The sequence below is a fragment of the Oryx dammah genome, unplaced genomic scaffold (genome assembly GCF_014754425.2).
Source record: "Oryx dammah isolate SB20612 unplaced genomic scaffold, SCBI_Odam_1.1 HiC_scaffold_11, whole genome shotgun sequence".
In the NCBI taxonomy this organism is placed as follows: domain Eukaryota; kingdom Metazoa; phylum Chordata; class Mammalia; order Artiodactyla; family Bovidae; genus Oryx; species Oryx dammah.
The window spans coordinates 50,069,032-50,091,512 of NW_024070195.1; the positions used below are offsets into that span (position 1 = coordinate 50,069,032).

Here is a 22,481-nt window from a genome sequence, read left to right on the forward strand (position 1 = left end):
TCCCTGGTTTCTCAGATGTTATATCTTCTTTATTCATTCTTCTGCCCCTGCCTTTTTCCATGCCCAGTTTCCACCTCTGTGATCAAGGTTCACCAAAATGTCAAACTCTCTAACTTTCCCATATGGAAATATAGTTATATTATGTTTAGTGGCTAATTCAAAATGATCCTTTTTAAATTTATTTTGTACCAGTCATAGTTGAATTACCATGTTGTGTTAATTATTGTTAAAAAGCAAAGTAATTCAGTTATATATATATGTATATATATATGTTTTCATATTGTTTTACATTATGGTTTGCCACAGCATATTGAATATAGTTCCCTATGCTATACAGTAGGGCCTTGTATATTTATCCATTCTATATATACTAGTTTGCATCTGATAATCCTAAACTATCCCTCCCTCAACAACCTCCCCCTTGGCAACCACAAATCTGATTCTTTTTCTTTTTCACAGATAGGTTCATTTCTGTCATATTTTAGATTCCACATAAAAGTGATATCTATAGCATTTGTCTTCTTCTTTCTAACTTACTTCACTTAGTATGATAATCTCAGTTACATCTATGTTGTACACAAAATAAGAAATGAAAAAGGAGACATAACAACTGATGAAGCTGAGTTAGAAATATCTAGATTGACTACACTACACTTTGTGTGGATCACAGCAAACTGTGGATAATTCTTAAGAGATGGGAATACCAGACCACCTTACCTGCCTCCTGAGAAACCTACATGCAGGTCAAGAAGCAACATTTAGAACTGAACATGGAACAATGGACTGGTTCAAAATTGGGAAAGGAATACATCAGAGGCTGTATATTGTCACCCTACTTATTTAACTTGTATGTAGAGTATATTATGTGAAACACCAGGCTGGATGTAGCTCAAGATGGAATCAAGATTGCCAGGAGGAATATCAGTAACTTCAGATATGCAGATGACACTATCCATATGGCAGAAAGAGAAGAGGATCTAAAGAGCTTCTTAATGAAGGTAAAAGAGGAGAGTGAAAAAAGCTGGCTTAAAACTCAACATTAAAAAAAAAAAAAAAAACACTAAGATCGTGTCATCAAGTCCCATCACTTCATGGCAAATAAATGGGGAAACAATGGAAACAGTGACAGACTTTATTTTCTTGGGCTCCCAAATGACTGTAAATGGTGACTGCAAGCATGAAATTAAAAGACACTTGCTCCTTAGAAGAAAAGCTATGACAAAAATAGACGACATAATAAAAAGCACTGACATTACTTTGCTGACAAACGTCTGTCTACTCAAAGTTATGGTTTTTCCAGTAGTCATGTATGGGATGTGAGTTGGATCATAAAGAATGCTGAACACCAAAGAATTGATGCTTTTGAACTATGGTGTTAGAGAAGATTCCTGGGAGTCTTTTGAACTGCAAAGATATATACCCAGTCAATCCTAAAGGAAATCAATCCTGAATATTCATTGTAAGCACTGATGCTGAAGGTGAAAGTCCAATACTTTGGTCACCTGATGTGAAGAGCCACTCGTTAGAAAAAACCCTGATGCTGGGAAAGATTGAAGTCAGGAGAAGGGGATGACAGAGGACAAGATGGTTGGATGGCATCACTGACTTAATGGACATGAGTTTGAGCACACTCTGGGAGATGGTGAAGGACAGGGAAGCCTGGCATGTTGCAGTGCGTGGAGTCTCAAAGAGTTGGACAAGACTGAATGAGTGAACAGCAGCAAGATTTGTTGAGCTCTTATTGTACATGTAGCATTATTTTTATTGTCTCTATCTACAGATAAGAAAAATGAAGCCTAAGCTAATGTATGCAATAGTGCTAAACTTATACAGCTAGTGAATTTACAAATCCATGAAATCAGGCTTCAGAGCCACATGTGCAAACGCTTTGCTGTACATACTCTCTGATGCTGGGGCATTTTAGTCGTCCAAATAATAATTATATATTTTCAAAAACGTCCTCTGATCCAGCCCTCAGTGCTGGCTCTGAAAACTCCATTACAGAAGCAAACTTCAAGTATGATTAATACTGGATAGCAAAAGCAATAGTAGGTTGTTCACTTATAAGTTTTAAAAGCACATTGAAAGAAAAACTGGTTGCTTTTAAAATGTTGCATAATTAATGTTAAGTAAAAAAACCTGTTTTCTGTTAGCTTGTGAAATTAAATTACTGATTATATATGATGTCTTTATTCTGTCCAATGCTTGTGTTCTATTCCAAAAATTAGAGTTTGTGAAAAAAATTAAGGAAGCATCTCTATTATAGTTTCAGGACAATTTGATTTCAAGTAGCTCATTGGTTAAAAATAAAGCTACCATATTGAAATATAAATGTTGGTAAATGTGTCACAATGATCAAGACAGAGGATAGAAAATTCTGAAAGTAGGATCTGTGTGTCCTCAGCCTGGAATACCTGAAATGCCACCTCTTCCATTAAGAGTCATGGGTATCCCAGTGGAGACATCACTTTGAGTGCTTTGCTATTTTTGAATAAAGCTTAATTATGGATAAAAAAAAAAAATAAAGTTTTAATACTATCTGTAAAGAAACAAGCAGGATCTATAGAAAACTACTATAAATTCAGTCAAATTTTACTCAACTGGTTTGCTCTTTTTTTATTTATTTTAAAAGTTAAACAATAGTCAATGCATTCAAAATGTTGATATGTGTATAACTTTCAAGTAGACTGTAAAAAATTCAAATGAACACTTATGAACCTCTAAGTTGCACTCTAAAATATTACCTATGACTTTGACATGACCATTATTTCTTTTTGATCACAGTCCCTCTATCTATTATTCTCAGATGTTACCAAGATCCTGAATTTTGTGCTTATTATTACAATTTCTTATTAAGAATCAGATGTATTCCTCATGGATATATTCACAAGTAAGCTATTATTTAACTTCCCTTGCTGTTGAGTTTTATAAAAACAGTGTCACAGAATTGTAAAGTAAAAATTAAAAATAAATAAATTAATTAATTAAAAACAGTGTCATATATCTACAACTTGAATTTTTAAAAGTTTTATTTCTAGAATTTTAATGAGATTTCTTATAGCTATGTGTAATTAATGTTTGCTGCTGTAAATATTCCATCATGGGTGTGTCACAATTTACTTACTCATTTCTATCAGTCATTGTTCTGATAGGAAAGTAGAATCCACTTTCTACATATTAACTGTAATGTGTAATTCAGGACTTATGTGACTCTTGGCAGACAGGGAAGGGACCTTAGGAAGGCTGCCATCAGGGATGGGAAAATCTGAATCCCAACCCTGCCAGGACCTGGGACTGAGGTAGGTGAAGCACTCTGTAGGGCAGCTGTGTCCATGGTGTGGGGTTTACATGAAGGTCAGTAAGCAGTCATGCCTAACTGCTGTGACTTGCCAGGAGTGATGGGCTGCAGTTCATGTTCACCTTCTAAAGGTCATGCAACATTCTGTCACTGGCAGAATCCAGGACCAAAGGAAGCATATTGTGAAGAGACCTGGGCATGTGTCTGAGGTGTAGACATGAGTTGGTGTGGAGTCCAGGTGAGAGCACAACACTGTGGAACTGATGGTTTTTCCCAGTTATTTTTGTTCTTACAAGCATTGTGATTTTGAACATTCTTATACATTTGCTAATATTTCTCTAGAGAATATACCTGGGAATGAGTATGCTGAGGCCTAGGTTAGGTGAATTTACAGATTTACAGGATGATGCCACAAGGGTTGTACCTACTTACAGACCTACAAGCAGGGTATATGAGTCTCTGTGGATCCACAGTCTGGTTAATGTTTGGTTTCTGACTCCATATTTTTATCATCATAGAGTATGTAGAATGGTATCTCAGTTCAGTTCAGTTCAGTCACTCAGTCATGTCTGACTCTTTGCAACCCCATGAATCGCAGCACTCCAGGCCTCCCTGTCCATCACCATCTCCTGAAGTTCACTCAGACTCACATCCATCGAGTCCGTGATGCTATCCAGCCATCTCATCCTCTGTCGTCCGCTTCTCCTCCTGCCCCCAGTCCCTCCCAGCATCACAGTCTTTTCCAATGAGTCGACTCTTCGCATTAGTGGCCAAAGTACTGGAGCTTCAGCTTTAGCACCATTCCTTCCAAAGAAATCCCATGGTTGATCTCCTTCAGAATGGACTGGTTGGATCTCCTTGCAGTCCAAGGGACTCTCAAGAGTCTTCTCCAACACCACAGTTCAAAAGCATCAATTCTTCAGCACTCAGCCTTCATCACAGTCCAACTCTCACATCCATACATGACCACAGGAAAAACCATAGCCTTGACTAGATGGACCTTAGTTGGCAAAGTAATATCTCTGCTTTTGAATATGCTATCTCGGTTGGTCATAACTTTTCTTCCAAGGAGTAAGTGTCTTTTAATTTCATGACTGCAGTCACCATCTGTAGTGATTTTGGAGCCCCAAAAAATAAAGTCTGACACTGTTTCCACTGTTTTTCCGTCTATTTCCCATGGAATGATGGGACTGGATGCCATGATCTTCGTTTACTGAATGTTGAGCTTTAAGCCAACTTTTTCACTCTCCTCTTTTACTTTCATCTCAGTTCAGTTCAGTTTAGTTCAGTCTCTCAGTCGTGTCTGACTCTCCCAGCATCAGTCTTTTCCAATGAGTCAACTCTTCGCATGAGGTGGCCAAAGTACTGGAGCTTCAGCTTTAGCGTCATTCCTTCCAAAGAAATCCCAGGGTTGATCTCCTTCAGAATGGACTGGGTCCTAATTTGACTTTTGTTTAAATTTTGATAAAGTTGAATATTCACACTTCTCTTTGGCCATTCTCTTCTTTTTTCAAGATTATACTTGTCATCAGTTGTTTGTCTTTTTCTTACATTTTTATACTTGTGTTTGTAAACTGACTTATTGTTAACATATAATGTAAATAGTCTCCAAATTTGTGACTTAAGTTTTTGCTTTTTTGGTAGTATGTTTTAATTAAGATATTCCTAATTCTAATAAAACTTTTAGTTCACTGTTAGCATATTTTTATGACTTGTTTCAGAACTTGTAGATATGTCTTTCAGACATAAGTCTGTAATCATCTGCATTTATTTATTTTTTGCTATAGTGTATGAAATAATTTCACTTTTCTTATAATGAAGATTCCATTATGTGCTGCATTAGACAATTCCTTCTTTCCTTAGCATATTAATTCATATTGTTCTTGCAATACTTGCCACAAACTTAGTGGCTTAAACTACAATAGAATTGTCTATAATCCCCCAAGTATAAAACAGGAAAAAAACATAAAATATGAACAGACCAATCATGAGTACTGAAATTGAATCAATAATTTAAAAACTCCCAGCAAAAAATCCAATACCATATAGATACACAGTGAATTCTACCAAACATTTAGAAAAGAGTTAACACATAACCTTCTGAAACTATTGCAAAAAAGAGAAAGGAACACTTCTAATCTCATTCTATGAGAACTTCTCATCCTAATATCAAAATTAGATAAAGATACCAGAGAAAAATATTATAGGCCAGTATTACTAATGAATGGGGCTTCCCTGGTGGCTCAGATGGGAAGAATCTGCCTGCCACTGCAAGAGACATAGATTGTATCCCTGGGTCAGAAAGATCCTCTGGAGAAAGAAATGACAACCTACTTCAGTATTCTTGCCTGGGAAATCCCGTAGAGTGAGTCTGGTAGGGCCACAGTCCACAGGGTTATGAAAGAGTCACACACAACTTAGTGACTAAACAAGAACAATCACTGATGAACATAAAAATCCTCAACAAAATATGAGAAACCAAATCCAACAATACACTAAAGAATCATACACTCTGATCAAGTGGGATTTATTCCAGAAATGCAAAAATCTGCAAATGAATCACTGTAATATATCACATAAACAAACTGAAGAATAAAAATCATATGATGATATCAAGAAATGCAGGAACAAAAGTTCTGTTATAATTCAACATCCATTTATGATTAAAAAAAAAAAAAACCTCTCCAGGAAATAGGCATAGAGGGAACATATATCAATATAATAAAGTCTATCTATGACAGACTCACTGTTAATAACATCATATTTAATGGTGAAGTGCTAAAACCATTCACTATAAGATCAGGAATAAGGTAAGGATGCCCACTCTCATCACTTTTTTTCAACATACCTGGAAGTCCTAGACACAGCAATCAGAGAAGTAAAAGAAATAGAAAGAATACAAATTGGAAAGGAAGAAGTAAATTGGTCACTGTTTGCAGATAACATGATACTATAAATATAAAATTCTAAAGATGTCACCAGAAAACTGCTAGCACTCATAAATGAATTTGGTAAAATTGCAGAATATAGTTTATATATAGAAAACTTTGCATTTCTATACACTAATAAATATTAGAGAAATTAAGGAAACAATTTCATTTACCATGGCATCAAAAGGAATGCAATACATAGGAATAAACCTGCCTAAGTGTCAGACTTTATTTTTTGGGGGGCTCCAAAATCACTGCAGATGGTGATTGCAGCCATGAAATTAAAAGACACTTACTCCTTGGAAGAAAAGTTATGACCAATCTAGATAGCATATTCAAAAGCAGAGACATTATTTTGCCAACAAAGGTCCATCTAGTCAAGGCTATGGTTTTTCCAGTAGTCAAGTATGGATGTGAGAGTTGGACTGTAAAGAAATCTGAGTGCCGAAGAATTGATGCTTTTGAACTGTGGTGTTGGAAAAGACTCTTGAGACTCCCTTGGACTGCAAGGAGATCCAACCAGTCCATTCTGAAGGAAATCAGCCCTGGGATTTCTTTGGAAGGAATTATGCTGAAGCTGAAACTGCAATACTTTGGCCACCTCATGCCAAGAGTTGATTCATTGGAAAAGACTGATCCTGGGAGGGATTGGGGGCAGGAGGAAAAGGGGACGACAGAGGATGAGATGGCTGGATGGCATCACCGACTCGATGGGTGTGAGTCTGAGTGAACTCCGGGAGGTGGTGATGGACAGGGAGGCCTGGCGTGCTGCTATTCACGGAGTCGCAGAGTCGGACACGACTGAGTGACTGAACTGAACTGAACCCTGCCTTAGTAATGCCCCCTGTATCATATACTATTTAAATGTAACCAGGGATCTGATTCTGAATTCCATTTCTTTGTTCTCTGTGTCCCAGGATTACAGGTATCACTCTATTATAGTTAATACATATGTGATAGGTATAACCCTCAATTTATTCATCTGCATTTGAGGGTTTTGACAATTCTTAGACTTTCATCTTTTTATACATTTTTCGAACCAGTTGGTAAATTGATTCAAATCTAATTGTGATTATAACTAGATTTCTGTTAGATCTACACAAGAATTGAAAATACTAGAAATCTCTACAACATTGAGATTCCCTCTTCATGAATGTGATCAGCTTCCAATTTGTGTTTGCAGGTAAAGTCACTTCAGTCACCTCCAACTCTTTTCTAGCCTATGAACTGTAGCCAATTTATTGATATCCAATTGATGGTTTTATTAATGTATCTTATAAATTCTTTGTAAAGGTTTTTATCACATAATTAAATTTATTCTTAGAAGAATGCTTTGACTGCTGTTTTAAATGGCATCTTTTTTTAAAGAAAAACATTTACTAGTTATATGTTGCTGGTATACACAATGCAATTGATTTTCATACTGATCTTTTATAAAACACCTTGCTAATCTTTTTTACTAATTCTAATAATTGTTTATGAAATTATTTTAAGCTCATATATATATATTTATATAAACTATATGATTTTTTCTTTCTTGCTTTCTGACATTTAAAACACTTATACTATTCTTACTGTTTTTGAGTAGAGACATTTTATCTGGGTAAGGGAGTTTCTCATGTTTCAGATGTGAGATTATAATGATTCAATTTTAATTATGTCAAATTATTTTTTTCTGTTCAAATAGGATGTTAACTTTTTTCCTCCATTGCTAATAGGTGAATTACAATAGATATTATAAATTTTAAATTACCTATATATCTCTGATAAGCAGAACTCATCATCATGCACTTTTAATATATAAAACAGGCCTTGGTTAAGTTACTATTTTGTGGAATAGATTGTTTCATGAGTAGATTTAGACTCCAACTTTTCTTCTCTGATTTGGTCTAGCTATTAAGGTTATGTGCTGTGCTTACTCGATCATTTGTGACCGACTCTTTGCAACCCCATGGATTGTAGCCCACCAGCGTCCTCTGTCCATGAGGATTCTCCAGGCAAGAATACTGGAGTGGGCAGCCATGCCTTCCCCCAAGGGACCAAACCCAGGTCTCCAGCATTGCAGGCAGATTCTTTACCATCTGAGCCACCAGGGAACCCCCCTCTAAGATTACATTAGCCTGCTAAGTGAGTTGGGGGTTATTTTCCCTTTTATTTCTCTGAAATAGTCTGCTGTTGGTTTGTAGTCTGGGGGGATCCCTGGGTAAAATTCAAATCTAGTCCCTGTAAACAAGGGCAAAGAAAGTCTGAAGAAAGAACCAGATCACACCAGACTGATAGTCTGCTGGTTTAATAGGCAATTTGTTTTTGTTGTTTAGTCACTAAGTCATGCCCAACTCTTTTGCAAGTACACAAAGTGTAGCCTGCCAGGCTCCTCTGTCTGTGTGATTTCCCAGACAAGAATACTGGAGTGGGTTGCCATTTCCTTTTCCAGTGTAAAGCAAGTTACATATGAGGCTTGTCTTGGGCATTGGAAAGATGCCCACCAGAATCTTAAGAGTTTAACTGGGTTCAGTCACTGACACAGTCGAGATGGTCTCAGCGATGCAGAGCTCTCTCAAAGCTGCATGCGTGTGGCTGCATGTGTGTGAACAGTGGGCAGAACATACATTATAAGGACAGAGGAAGGGTAAGGAGTCTATTTAGTCTATTTACCTGGGTCCAGTAAATATGTTAACCACTATTCATGTTCTCTGGAATAATTTCCTCACTTTCTGCACAGATTAAAAGGATCTATTTTTTAAGAGTCTATTGAGATGTCTTTATACAACTGCCTGGGACTAGTATTTTTAGTGGGAATTTTATCATGATATTTATTTTTAAATATTTATATGGAGTTTCTGCTTTCTAGTTTCCCCACATTCTTGACTGAAGTGTTTTTACATACAGTAAGTGCTTCCCTGGTAGTTCAGATGGTAAAGAATCTGCCTGCAATGCAGGACACCCAGGTTTGATCCCTAGGTTGGGAAGATCCCCTGGGGAAGGGTATGGCAACCCAATACAGTATTCTTGCCTGGAGAATCCCATGGACAAAGGAGTTTTGTGGGCTATAGTCCATGGGGCGCAAGGATTCAGACACGGAGCAACTGACATTACATACATTAAAGTGCACAGGTCTTAGTGTGCATCTTGGTGAGTTTTGACAGGAATATGCTTATACTTTCAACAAAATAAATAATAATACCATCACCCTGGATGTTTCTTCATGCACTTACTTTCTAGACAGTTCAGCCTCAGCCTTACATTCTCAACAGGCAACCACTCATGAATTTTAACACCATGTATTATTTGTGCCTATAGAATTGTGTATTAGTGGAGAATCTAACGTGATATACTCTTTTGTATCAGATGCTTCCACTCAATATAATGTCTGTGCGATATTTCATACTGCTGTATCAATCAGTGACTAGTTCCTTTCTTTTTGTGGATAAACTTTATCTCTCCACTTTGCATGGGCAGTGCTTTATTTCCAGTTTAATGGTGATCATGAATAAAATGTCTCAATGTACTTATGCAAGACAGTTTGGGAATACATGCTTTTATTACTCTTAGATAAATACTTATGAATAGAATTACTGGGCTGTAGTGGATCTGTGTTTAAATTCATAAATAACTTCCAATCTTCTTCACAAAGTAACTGTATCATTTTAAATTAGAAATAATAATTGCTCTAGCAATTCCACATCACCATCAATATTTGTGTTTTTTTTTTTTCAGTTTTAGCAACGTGTGTGTGTGTGTGTGTGTGTGTGTGTGTGTGCTGTGTGTGTGTTTAATTATTGACTTGATGGAGTTTTCTCATAGATTCTAGATTCTAGTCATTATTCACATATATTCATGGGAAGTATTTTCTCCCAGGCTGTGGCTTGCAGATTTAACTTCTTAATGGTTGTTGGATCATTGAATATTTCAATGAATACTCTTTGCTTGCTAGTAAATTTTCCCAGCTTAAATTTGCAAAGGCCTTCTTGTATGCTAATTTATTTTTGTGTGTTTGTGTTTAGATCTATTGTTGTTGTTCAGTCACTCAGTCTTGTCCAACTCTTTGTGACCCCATGGACTGCAGCACTCCAGGCTTCCGAGTCCTTCACCGTCTCCCAGAGTTTGCTCAAACTCATATTCATTGAGTCAATGATACCATCCAACCATCTTACCATCTGTTGCCCCTTACTCCTCCCCTCAATCAGGGGCTTTTTCAATGAGTCAGCTCTTCACATAAGGTGTCCAAAGCATTGGAGCTTCAACTTCAGCATCAGTCCTTCCAATTAATACTCAGGGTTAACTTCTTTAGGGTTGACTGGTCTGACCTCTTTGTTGTCTAAAGGACTCTCAAGAGTCTTCTCCAGCACCACATTTGAAAAAATAAATTCTTCAGTGCTCAGCCCTCTTTATAGTCCAACTCCCACGTCCATACATGGCTACTGGAAAAATGATAGCTTTGATTATACAGACCTTATTTGGTAAAGTTTTAAATATGCTGTATAGGTTTGTCATAGTTTTTCTTTCAAGAAACAACCATCTTTTGATTTCATGGCTGCACTCATCATCTGCAGTGATTTTGGAGCACAAGAAAACAAAGTCTATTACTGTTTCCATTGTTTCTCCATCTATTTGCCGTGAAGTGATGGGACTGGATGCCATGATCTTAGTGTTTTGAATGTTGTGTTTTAAACCAGCTTTTTCACTCTCCTCTTTCACTTTATCCAGAATCTCTTCAGTTCCTCTTCACTTTCTGCCAAAAGGGTGGTGTCATTTGAATATCTGAGGTTATTGAAATTTCTCCTGGCAATCTTGATTCCAGCTTGAGCTTCATCCATCCTGGCATTTCACATGATATATTCTGCATAGAATTTATATAAGCAAGGTGACAATATATAGCCTTGACATACTCCTTTCCCAATTTGGAACCAGTCCATTGTTCCATGTCCATTTCTAACTATTGCTTCCTGACCTGCATATAGATTTCTCAAGAGGCAGGTCAGGTGGTCTGGTATTCCCATCTCTTCAAGAATTTTCCATAGTTTGTTGTGATCCACACAGTCAAAGTCTTTAGAGTAGTCAATGAAACAGGTAGATTTTTTTTTTCTGGAATTCCCTTGCTTTTTCTATGATCCAGTGGATATTGTCAATTTGATCTCTACTTTTTCTGCCTTTTCTAAATCCAGCTTGTACGTCTGCAAGTTCTCAGTTCACCTACTGTTGGTGCCTCATTCATTAGTGGTTAGTTGCTCAGTTGTGTCTGACTCTTTGGGACCTCAAGGATTGTAGTCTACCCGGCTCCTCTGTCCATGGGATTTTCCAGGTGAGAATACTGGAGCAGGTTGCCATTTCCTTTTCAGGGGATCTTCCTGACCTGGGGATCAAACTGGGTCTCCTGCATTGCAGGTGCATTCTTTGCCAGCTGAACTATCAGGGAATCTCAGCTTGAAGGATTTTTAGTATTACCTTGCTAGCACGTGAAATGAACACAGTTTTACAGTAGTTGGAACATTCTTTGGTATTGACTGTCTTTGGAATTGGAATGAAAACATGTTTTCCAGTCCTGTGGCCACTGCTGAGTTTTCCAAATTGGCTGGCATCTTGAGTGCAACACTGAAACAGCATCATTTTTTAGGATTTGAAATAGCTCAGCTGGAATTCTATAGCCTCCTCTAGCTTTGTTCATAGTAATGCTTCCTAAGCTCGCCTTGACTTCACACTCCAGGATGTCTGGTTCTAGAGAAGTGATCACACTATCATTGTTATCTCTAAGGCTCGGAGAACCACACTCTGAAAAGGACACTCAGAGACAGCCTCTAGTGGACTGACAAAGTTTATTATACAATTGTGTAGTTTTATAATTTTCAGGGAATAGAGCATAAGACAGACTTGCACGTAGCCATTTTAGATAAACATCAAAGCATTTAAGCATGAAATACAGTTCCCACCACCCAAGCCATAACATAGCTTTGGTGAAACTCTAAAGGGAGTCTTATCATGAAACAACAGTCCTTGCTTTCAGAAACAGGTGGTCAGAAGGAAGCCTTCAAATGCCTCAAGGCCGGGCATATAACCCTCCGTTCCCAGCGTCAGGCATTCGGTGAATGCTCATAACCTTTTGTTATGCTCGTTCCAGCTTCCAACCTTCATTAAGAGTGGAGCAAATACATTTTCAGTATTTGCTCAAAGCCTTCCAGCTCCTCCACAGTTGTCTGAGTCATTAAGCCTGTTTTGGTACAGTTCTGTGTATTCTTGCCACTACTTCTTAATCTCTTCTGTTTATGTTAGGTTCTTACCATTTCTGAAATATTTCCTCGGTATCTCTAATTTTCTTGAAGGGATCTCTAGTCTTTCCCATTCTATTATTTTCCTCTCTTTCTTTGTTTTTTTTTTTTTTTTTTTTTTTTTTTTCAGTTAAGAAGACTTTCTATCTATCCTTGCTATTCTTTGGAACTCTTCATTCAGATGGGTAAATTTTTCCTCTTCTCCTTGGTCCCTCACTTCTCTTCCTTTCTTAACTTAGGCCTATGGTAGACCTTAAAATAGGAGTTGCCTTAATGTGTGTTGTGAAAGTTGCTCAGTCATGTCCAACTCTTTGTGACCCCATAGATTGTAGACCTCCCAGGCTCTCTGTCCATGGGGATTCTCCAGGCAAGAATACTGGAGTGGGTTGCCATGCCCTCCTCCAGGGGGTCTTTCTAGCCCAGGGATTCCTTGGTGGCTCAGATGGTAAAGAGTCTGCCTGAAATTTTGGAGACCCAGGAAAAGGAAATGGCAACCCACTCTAGTATTCTTGCCTGGAAAAATCCCATGAATGCAGGAGCTTGGTGAGCTATACAGTCCATAGGGTCACAAAGAGTCAGACACGACTGAGCAACTTCACGTTGCTTTAATATGTGTTAGAAGTAAAAGTATTTTTTTGGTCCTTGTTTTTGCATACAAATATCCAGTTGTTCCAGCACCATTTGTTAAAAAGATTTTACTTTTCAAATGTTACTGCTCTGGCACTTTTTTGAGAATCAATTGATCTAAATGTGGTCTTTTTGATCGTTATTCTGTTCCATTTATCTTACTTTCCTGTAGATATCCACACTCCAGTGCAGCACTGAAAAAGTGTGGTAAGAACAGGCATCTTGACTTTATGCTGTATTTATGGGGAAAGTATTTAGTTTTTCACCATTAAGTGTGGTTTATTTCTTACTCTAGGTATTTTAAAATATATAATAACTCTGATATAGAAGACAGCTGCTTAATTTTGTTTATTTCTGTTTCACATGCCCAACATAGTCTTTAATGCATTCTAATCCTTTTTTTTTTAATTAATGAGTAATTACCTCAGTCATTTCATGTAGTGATATTCATTTAGTAGCTGGCAACAAATGCTGATAACTGCCTTTATTTCCCTTGTTTATATCATGCTTAATAAACCTGTTATATATGCCCCTAGCCCTAGAATTTTGCATGTAAGCAAACTGTTTTGTATGTATGCTCTTTCTAGCATGTAAAACCCTTTTGTATGCATTCACATCTCTTATTTGCTGATCTTTAGAACAACTCTTTAACACAATGAAGGTAAGATTGAAGAACAGTTAAATCTCTTTATTGGCAATCATGAAATTTAAAATGGACTCTTACAGGCATAGACAATGCTTGCCAAACATGAATGTTAAATTTTAATTTAAAATAATTTTTTTTTGCATTTTTGAATGTGCACAGGCATGTTAAAATTTTTCTTTATTTCAATAATCTGATTAGAGAAAAACCCTTTAGAAATTTTATAAACCATAGTACTTCTCCCTAATTTCTTTTTAAATAATTTATGTGATTATATGAGTAAATTATATTTTCAAAAGATTACTGACTTTAACATTTCTTTAGGAAGAAGCATCTCTTTAAAAGTGTATCTGAGCTCATAGGTCTGGGGTGCTTTCCTTTGTGTGTGCATGTCTGTGTGTGTGTGTTTGGGTGTGTGAGAGGCATAACTCTGTTCTCCATGGTAAAGTTCGAAAAACCATAACCCATAAGTTTTGCATGGTTTAAATCATTACTTTTCTCTACTTAATACAGATGTTCTAATGATTTTGTTTCCTAGTTCAATTTTGTGGGCAAATTGCTCGGGCCAAGAGGAAACTCCTTGAAGAGGCTACAGGAAGAAACAGGTGCTAAAATGTCTATCCTGGGCAAAGGATCAATGAGAGATAAAGCAAAGGTATGAACTTTGAATGTGTACTAAAGATTCACAGGGAATCAGCTGTAACAGAGTGGCCATGTTCACAAGCACATCTGAGCTGTCCTTCAATTAGCTCCCATTATCTTTACCCTTTTAAGACTACTGTGCACCTTCTGATATCTTCTTTATTCATAGAAGTAAGCTACTGGTCTTTTTCTCCCAAAGCATGTAATTTTGTATTTTATTCCTTTTTAGTCCTTTGTTTAGGTGGCTATCAAATCTGTTCATTTCTTTTGTGTCCTCTGTAGGATGTTTCTGTATATGTGTGCTCTTTTTCTTTAATTTCCTGACTGAATCCTTTTTCTTTCTTCAGTTGTATCTTCTGTTCCCATCCCATGTATCATTCCCTCATTTTATCTTTCCACTCCACTTCACTCTGATCCTCTTACCAGAAGCAATTTCAAATACTTATCTGCAAATCTAAGAGAGTTTTGGAGAAGAAAATGGCAACCCACTCCAGTATTCTTGCCTGGAGAATCCCATGAATACAGGAGCCTGTCAGGCTACAGTCCACAGGGTTGAAAGAATTGGACACAACTAAACTACTTGCACACACACATACACTCATGAGAGTTCCACTTTTTTTCTGATGTGTCAGTGATATTAAATGACTCAAATGATCCTCAAAGACAAATAAGCTAATAAATATATCAACTTGGATATTTAAAATGATTTACATTGTGTTTGAACTATATCATTTCCCCATTATATAACTGGGAAACATCCTCTGCTTTTGAATTTTTTTGTTTTCTTGAAATAACTATTTATAGAGATTTATTCATAAAGTATCTCTTAAAATTAATTGAGAAAGGGTGAATGTTTTATGGTAGTATCATTTGACCTGGCCATACTTTTTCTAATTTGATATGTTACCAGGGAAAATAAAATAATCATAAATTTTAATGACTATAAAAATTGCTTAGAGATAGTATAGGAGTTGGTCAACTATTAGGATGAAATATTAAAGGGAGTAATTCATAGTAAGAAATGTTACTGAATTTGTGAATGTACCATGCATGTTTGATCTTTATTGTAACAAGGCTATGTATGGTGTTTGACCAAGACATGCTATCAGTTCAGTTCAGTCTCACAGTCGTGTCCACCTCTTTGCAACCCCATGAATCGCAGCACGCCAGGCCTCCCTGTCCATCACCATCTCCCGGAGTTCACTCAAACTCACGTCCATCGAGTCGGTGATGCCATCCAACCATCTCATCCTCTGTTGTCCCCTTCTCCTCCTGCCCCCAATCCCTCCCAGCATCAGAGTCTTTTCCAATGAGTCAGTTCTTCACATGAGATGGCCAAAGTACTGGAGTTTCAGCTTCAGCATCAGTCCTTCCAAAGAACACCCAGGGCTGATCTCCTTTAGAATAGACTGGTTGGAACTCCTTGCACTCCAATGGACTCTCAAGAGTCTTCTCCAACACCACAGTTCAAAAGCATTAACTCTTCAGTGCGCAGCCTTCACACAGTCCAACTCTCACATCCATACATGACCACAGGGAAAACCATAGCTTTGACTAGACAGACCTTTGTTGGTAAAGTAATTTCTCTGCTTTTCAATGCTATCTAGGTTGGTCATAACTTTTCTTCCAAGGAGTAAATGTCTTAATTTCATGGCTGCCATCACCATCTGCAGTGATTTTGGAGCCCCCCCCCCAAAAAAAAAAAAGTCTGACACTGTTTCCACTGTTTCCCCATCTATTTCCCATGAAGTGATGGGACCAGATGCCATGATCTTCATTTTCTAAATGTTGAGGTTTAAGCCAATGTTTTCAATCTCCTCTTTCACTTCCATCAAGAGGCTTTTTAGTTCCTCTTCACTTTCTGCCATAAGGGTGGTGTCATCTGCATCAGTTCAGTTCAATTCACTCGCTCAATCATGTCTGACTCTTTGTGACCCCATTAATCACAGCACGCCAGTCCTCCCTGTCCATCACCAACTCCCAGAGTTCACTCAAACTCACGTCCATTGAGTCAGTGATGCCATCCAGCCATCTCATCCTTTGTCATCCTCTTCTCCTCCTGCCCCCAATCCCTCTCAGCATCAGAGTCTTTTCCAATGAGTCAACTCTTTGCTTGAGGTGACCAAAGTACTGGAGTTTCAGCTTTAGCATCATTCCTTCCAAAGAACACCCAGGGCTGATCTTCTTCTGAATGGACTAGTTGAATTTCCTTCCAGTCCAAGAGACTCTCAAGTGTCTTCTCCAACACCACAGTTCAAAAGCATCAATTCTTCAGTGCTCAGCTTTCTTCACAGTCCAACTCTCACATCCATACATGACCACTGGAAAAACCATAGCCTTGACTAGATAGACCTTTGTTGGCAAAGTAATGTCTCTGCTTTTCAATATGTTATCTTCGTTGGTCATAAGTTTTCTTCCAAAGAGTAAGCGTCTTTTAATTTCATAGCTGCAGTCACCATCTGCAGTGATTTTGGATCCCCAAAAAATAAAGTCTGACACTGTTTTCCCATCTATTTCCCATGAAGTGATGGGACCAGATGCCATGATGTTTGTATTCTGAATGTTGAGCTTTAAGCCGTTTTCACTCTCCACTTTCACATTCAGCAAGATGATTTTTAGTTCCTCTTCACTTTCTGCCATAAGGGTGGTTTCATCTGCATATCTGAGGTTATTGATATTTCTCCCGACAATCTTGATTCCAGCTTGTGCTTCTTCCAGCCCAGCGTTTCTCATGATGTACTCTGCATAGAAGTTATAAGCAGAGTGACAATATACAGCCTTGGTATACTCCTTTTCCTATTTGGAACCAGTCTGTTGTTCCATGTCGAGTTCTCACTGTTGCTTCCTGACCTGCATATAGGATTCTCAAGAGGCATGTCAGGTGGTCTGGTATTCCCATCTTTTTAATATTTTCCACAGTTCATTGTGATCCACACATGCTATATGGGTACTTAAAAAAATAATTAGTTCTGTAATTTGCAAAAGGATGCTACTTGCTAGTATTAAATTTTGAGTAAATTTTAGTTACTTCTACTGTGTATAATTTCATTAGATGACTTTTTGGCCAAAGGTACTGCTTCTAGTTAATCAGAGTATATTTAGAAGAAATAATAAAGCTATTTATGAGATAGCTTTTGTCTTCTGCTGTAAGCATATTTAGATTTTCTATGTATATGTGGATAAATTGACACATAATTATCTATATTTGTTCTTTCATATATTTTTAAATTGTTTGTTATATGTTTACCAAATATCTCAAAGTCATATAATAGAAAGTTCATTTTGTATGTTTTTATACTCTCACATAGTCTTTAAAATTTAGATCACACAGAAATTTCCTAACCCCTGTGATAGGCTTAGTTAACCATAAAACATATTTTACTGAAATTTTCTGTTTCACTCATTACACTGTTAATTTTCATGGACCAGAGAAATGTCTTAGTTAGGTTTGCACACCCATAGTCACCATGTAGTCACTTCATAGTTTATAAAACAAATAAGTGTTTGTTTGTTTTTTTTAATTTCCACATATTTGGACATTTTTCTTATTTATATAGTTTTATATAGGATTCTATTTTTCCTGTGAACATGTTTAGCTACCAACATAATTATTAGAAAAATCTAGCAAGTAATAAAATTGATTCTATTAACTTTCTGTTAGCTTTAGTTTACTATTATTGTGCTGTGTGCTTAGTCACTCAGTTATGTCTGACTCTTGCAACCCTATAGACTGTAGCCCACCAGGCTTCTCTGCCCATGGGGATTTTCCAGGCAAGAATACTGAAGTGGATTGCCATTTCCTTCTCTAATTTACCTGTTACTTAGAATCCTGTTTCTATATTGATTACATTTTGGATGATCCATCATGTTTCCATGAGTATTTTCATTGTTTCTTTTTAAAAATGAAAGAAAATGGAAACATTTAATAGCAACAATATCAATAATAATATATAGTAGTATAAAATATGCTTGTTAGACTCTAGATAAGACCTTAACTACCAAAGACAACACAGCTGAAATAAAACCACACATGTAGATGTGAAAAAAACTTACCTTGGTAAACACTTGATTAAAATAAAAATAAATGCTTGGTAAATTTTTAATTGCTATGTTACTAATTTTGTCTCTGCTACATGACCTGAACAGAAAGGAATAATTTATGTAATTTTATTTTTCTAGCAAATGATTAAAACTTATCTGAAAATGTTATGGATTAAAATAAAACAGAGGAAGGGAGATATATTAATGCTGGTAGTAGTAGTTTGGTATGATGATCAAGTGTCACACTGGACATAGAGAAGGGACCAACACAAGGAAAATCAGAGATGAGAGAATGCAAGCGATGGCTCTGAAGGTGAATTCATGTCTTTATCTGTAACTATCCTGGCAGCCATATCCCTATCTTTGTTTATAACCATGCTTATTTCCATTTTGACCTTCCCAGGTGGCACTAGTGGTAAAGAACTTGCCTGCCAGTGTAGGAGATGTAAGAGATGCAGGTTGAATCTTTGAGTTGGGGAGATCCCCTGGAGAAAGGCATGGCAAACCACTCCAGATGGAGAGATAGTCCATATTCCTAGGTAGGAAGAATCAATAATGTGAAAATGAATGTACTGCCAAATGCAACCTACAGATTCAATGCTACCCCATCAAATTACCAATGGCATTTTTCACAGAAATAGAACGAAACATTTCACAATTCATATGGAAACACCTGAATAGCCAAAGCAGTCTTGAGAAAGAAGAATGGAGCTGGAGGAATCAATCTTTCTGACTTCAGATTATACTACAAAGCTACAGTCATCAAGACAGTATGGTACTGGCACAAAAACAGAAATATAAACCAATGGAACAAAATATAAAACTTAGAAATAAACCCATGCACCTATGGGTACCTCATTTTTGATGAAGGAGGCAAGAATATACAATGGGGCAAAGACATCCTCTTCAATAAATGGTGCTGGGAAAACTGGACAGCTACATGTAAAAGAATGAAATTAGAAGTCTTCCTAACACCATACACAAAGGTAAACTCAAAATGGGTTAAAGACCTAAATGTAAGACCAGAAACTATAAAACTCTGAGAGTAAAACATAGGCAGAACACTCGATGACATAAATCAAAATAAGAACCTCTATGACCCACCTCTTAGAGTAAAGGAAATAAAACAAAATTAAGCAAGTGAGACTTGATTAATCTTAAAAGCTTTTGCACAGCAAAGGAAACTATATAAAGCTGAAAACACAATCCTCAGAATGGGAGAAAATAATAGCAAATAAAAGAACTAACAAAGGATTGATTTAAAAAATATACAAACACCTCATTCAACTCAATGCCAGAAAAACAAACAACCCAATCAAAAGGTAGGGAAAAGACCTAAACAGACATTTCTCTAAAGAAGACATACAGATGGCTAACTAACACATGAAAAGATGTTCAACATCACTCATTATTGAAGTGAAGTGAAGAGAAGTGTCTCAGTGGTGGCCAATTCTTTGCAATGCTGTGAAGTGAAGAGAAGTGGCTCAGTGGTGTCCAATTATTTGCAACGCTGTGGACTGTAGCCTACTAAGCTCCTCCATCTGTCCATGGGATTTTCCAGGCAAGAGTACTAGAGTGGATTGCCATTTCCTTCTCCAGGGTAATCTTCCCAACCGAGGGATGGAACCCGGGTCTCCTGCATTGTATGCAGACACTTTTACTGTCTGAGCCACTAGGGAAGTCCATTATTAGAGAAATGCAAATCAAAACTACAATTAGATATCACCTCACACCAGGCAGAATGGCCATCTTCCAAAAGTCTACAAACAAAAAGTTCTGGGAAGGGCGTGGAGAAAAGGGAATGCTCTTGCACTGTTGGTGGGAATGTAAATTGATATAGCCACTTTGGAAAACTGTATGGAGATTCCTTAAAAAACCACCATATGACCCAGCAATCCCACTCCTAGGCATATACCAGGGGAAACAGAAATTGAAAAAAGCATTTGTATATCCCATCATTCATTGTAGCACTATTTACAATAGCTAGAACATGGAAGCAACCTAGATATCCATTGACAGGTGAATGGATAAAGAAGTTGTGGCACATATACACAATGGAATACTACTCAGCCATAAAAAGGAGCATGTTTGATTCAGTTCTGATGAGGTGGATGAACCTAGAACCTATTATATGGAGTAAAGTATGTCAGAAAGAGAAAGATAAATATTGTATGCTAATGCATATATATAGAATCTAGAAAAATGGTGAAGTGAAGTGAAGTGAAGTCACTCAGTTGTGTCTGACTCTTTGCGACCCATGGACTGTAGCCTACCAGGCTTCTCAGTCCATGAGATTTTCCAGGCAAGAGTACTGGAGGGAAGATGGTGGAGGAATAGGATGTGGAGACCACTTTCTCCCCAACAAATTCATCAAAAGAACATTTAAACACTGAGTAAATTCCACAAAGCAACTTCTGAATGCCAGCAAAGGACATCAGGCACCCAGAAAAGCAGCCCATTATCTTCAAAAGGAGGTAGGAAAAAATATAAAAGACAAAAAGGAAACAAAAGAGGTGGGGACAGAGCTCCATCCCAGGAAGGGAGTCTTAAAAAGAGAGAAGTTTCCAAACACCAGGAAACACTCTCATTGCCAAGTCTGTGGCGAGCCTTGGAACCACAGAGGGCAACACAATCGGGAGGAAAAATAAATAAAAAATTAAACCCCACAGATTATGTTCCCAACAGTAACTCCCCCAGCAGAGAAGCAGTGCAGACACCTGCACCCACCACTAGCAAGCGGGGGCTGGGCAGGGAGGCACGGGCTGCATTGCTTAGAGTAAGGACTGGGCCTGAATGCCCTGAGGGCAATCTGAAGGAACTAACTTGGGCTAGCAAACCAGACTGTGGGATAGCTACCACGCAAAAAGCCCTAACCTAAGACACCGTCAGGCCCACCCACAGACCAAATGACTGAACAGAGATAGCCGTCTGCAGACCATCCTCCTCTGGTGCCAGGCAGCCAGAGCCAGAAGGGGGCAATTGCAGCCCCAGAGAGGCATTATCTACCAAACTGCAAGCAGGTTTCTTTGCTAAGACTTCTTGGGGTTCTGGACCGTCAACATCCAGAGATGTTGCCCGAGAAGCCATGCCAGTTGTATACCCAGAAAATCGAGCTGCAGGGACAGGGGAGGCGATAAGTCACATTGACTGCGCTCACAAAACACTTCATCACCTGAGCTACTTGGACCTGGGAGGGCACAAAATGCAGGCCCAACTGAGTCTGCGCCTCTGAGCACTACCCAGGTGCCTGAACCTGAGCGGCTTAGACCTGGGAGGTGCATGCAGCCCAGGGCCAGCCTCAGACGGTTTCCAGCAGGCCGGAGTAGTATGGGCAGGGAGGGCACACACACTGTGAGTGGGGGCAGGCCCAGTGTGGCTGAGACACTGTGAGCACACGCCAGTTATTTGTTTGCAGCATCCCTCCCTCCACATAGTGCAACTGAACAAGTGAGCCTTAAAAAGTGTCCACCACCTCCCCCTTGTGAAGAAGCTGAAGCAGAGGGAACCGTCTTGGAAGTGACAGGTACAATAGATTAAAACCCTATAGTTAGTACTGACTACATAGGAAGGGGCCTATAGATCTTGAAAAATATAAGCTGGATCAAGGAACCAGCCAAAAATGAACTGACCCCACACTGCCCACAACAACACCAGAGAAAGTCCTAGATATATTTTTACTATCATTTTTAATTTTTAAATACTCTATTAATCCTTTAATTTTCATTTTAAAACCTGCTATTACTTTGCAAAAAAAGGGATCCTATTTTTAAAGCAAACTTCATATATATTATATATATATATAATTATATATATATATATATATAATTTTTGTGACTTTTTTTCTTTTCTTTAATATTGTATTTTTGAAAATCCAACCTCTACTCTAGATTTTTAATCTTTCTTTTTTTGGTATTTGTTGTCAATTTTGTACCTTTAAGAACTAAATCTTCAGTGACCATTTTTACTTGGGCTTGACTGCTTTCTCCCCCTTTGGATTCTCCTTTTTCTCCACCAGGTTACCTCTATCTCCTCCCTCC

General features: G+C 37.8%; 1 protein-coding gene across 2 annotated transcripts in view; it reads left to right on the forward strand.

The window, feature by feature from the left end:
• The window catches only part of KHDRBS2 (KH RNA binding domain containing, signal transduction associated 2), an 831,701-nt gene that overhangs the window by 327,339 nt on the left and 481,881 nt on the right, over positions 1–22,481 (forward strand). For both annotated transcript variants that reach the window (XM_040249230.1, XM_040249231.1), the window contains exon 3: positions 14,300–14,416. In XM_040249230.1, coding sequence (XP_040105164.1) covers positions 14,300–14,416 — 117 coding nt within the window. The remainder of the gene's footprint in view (positions 1–14,299; positions 14,417–22,481) is intronic.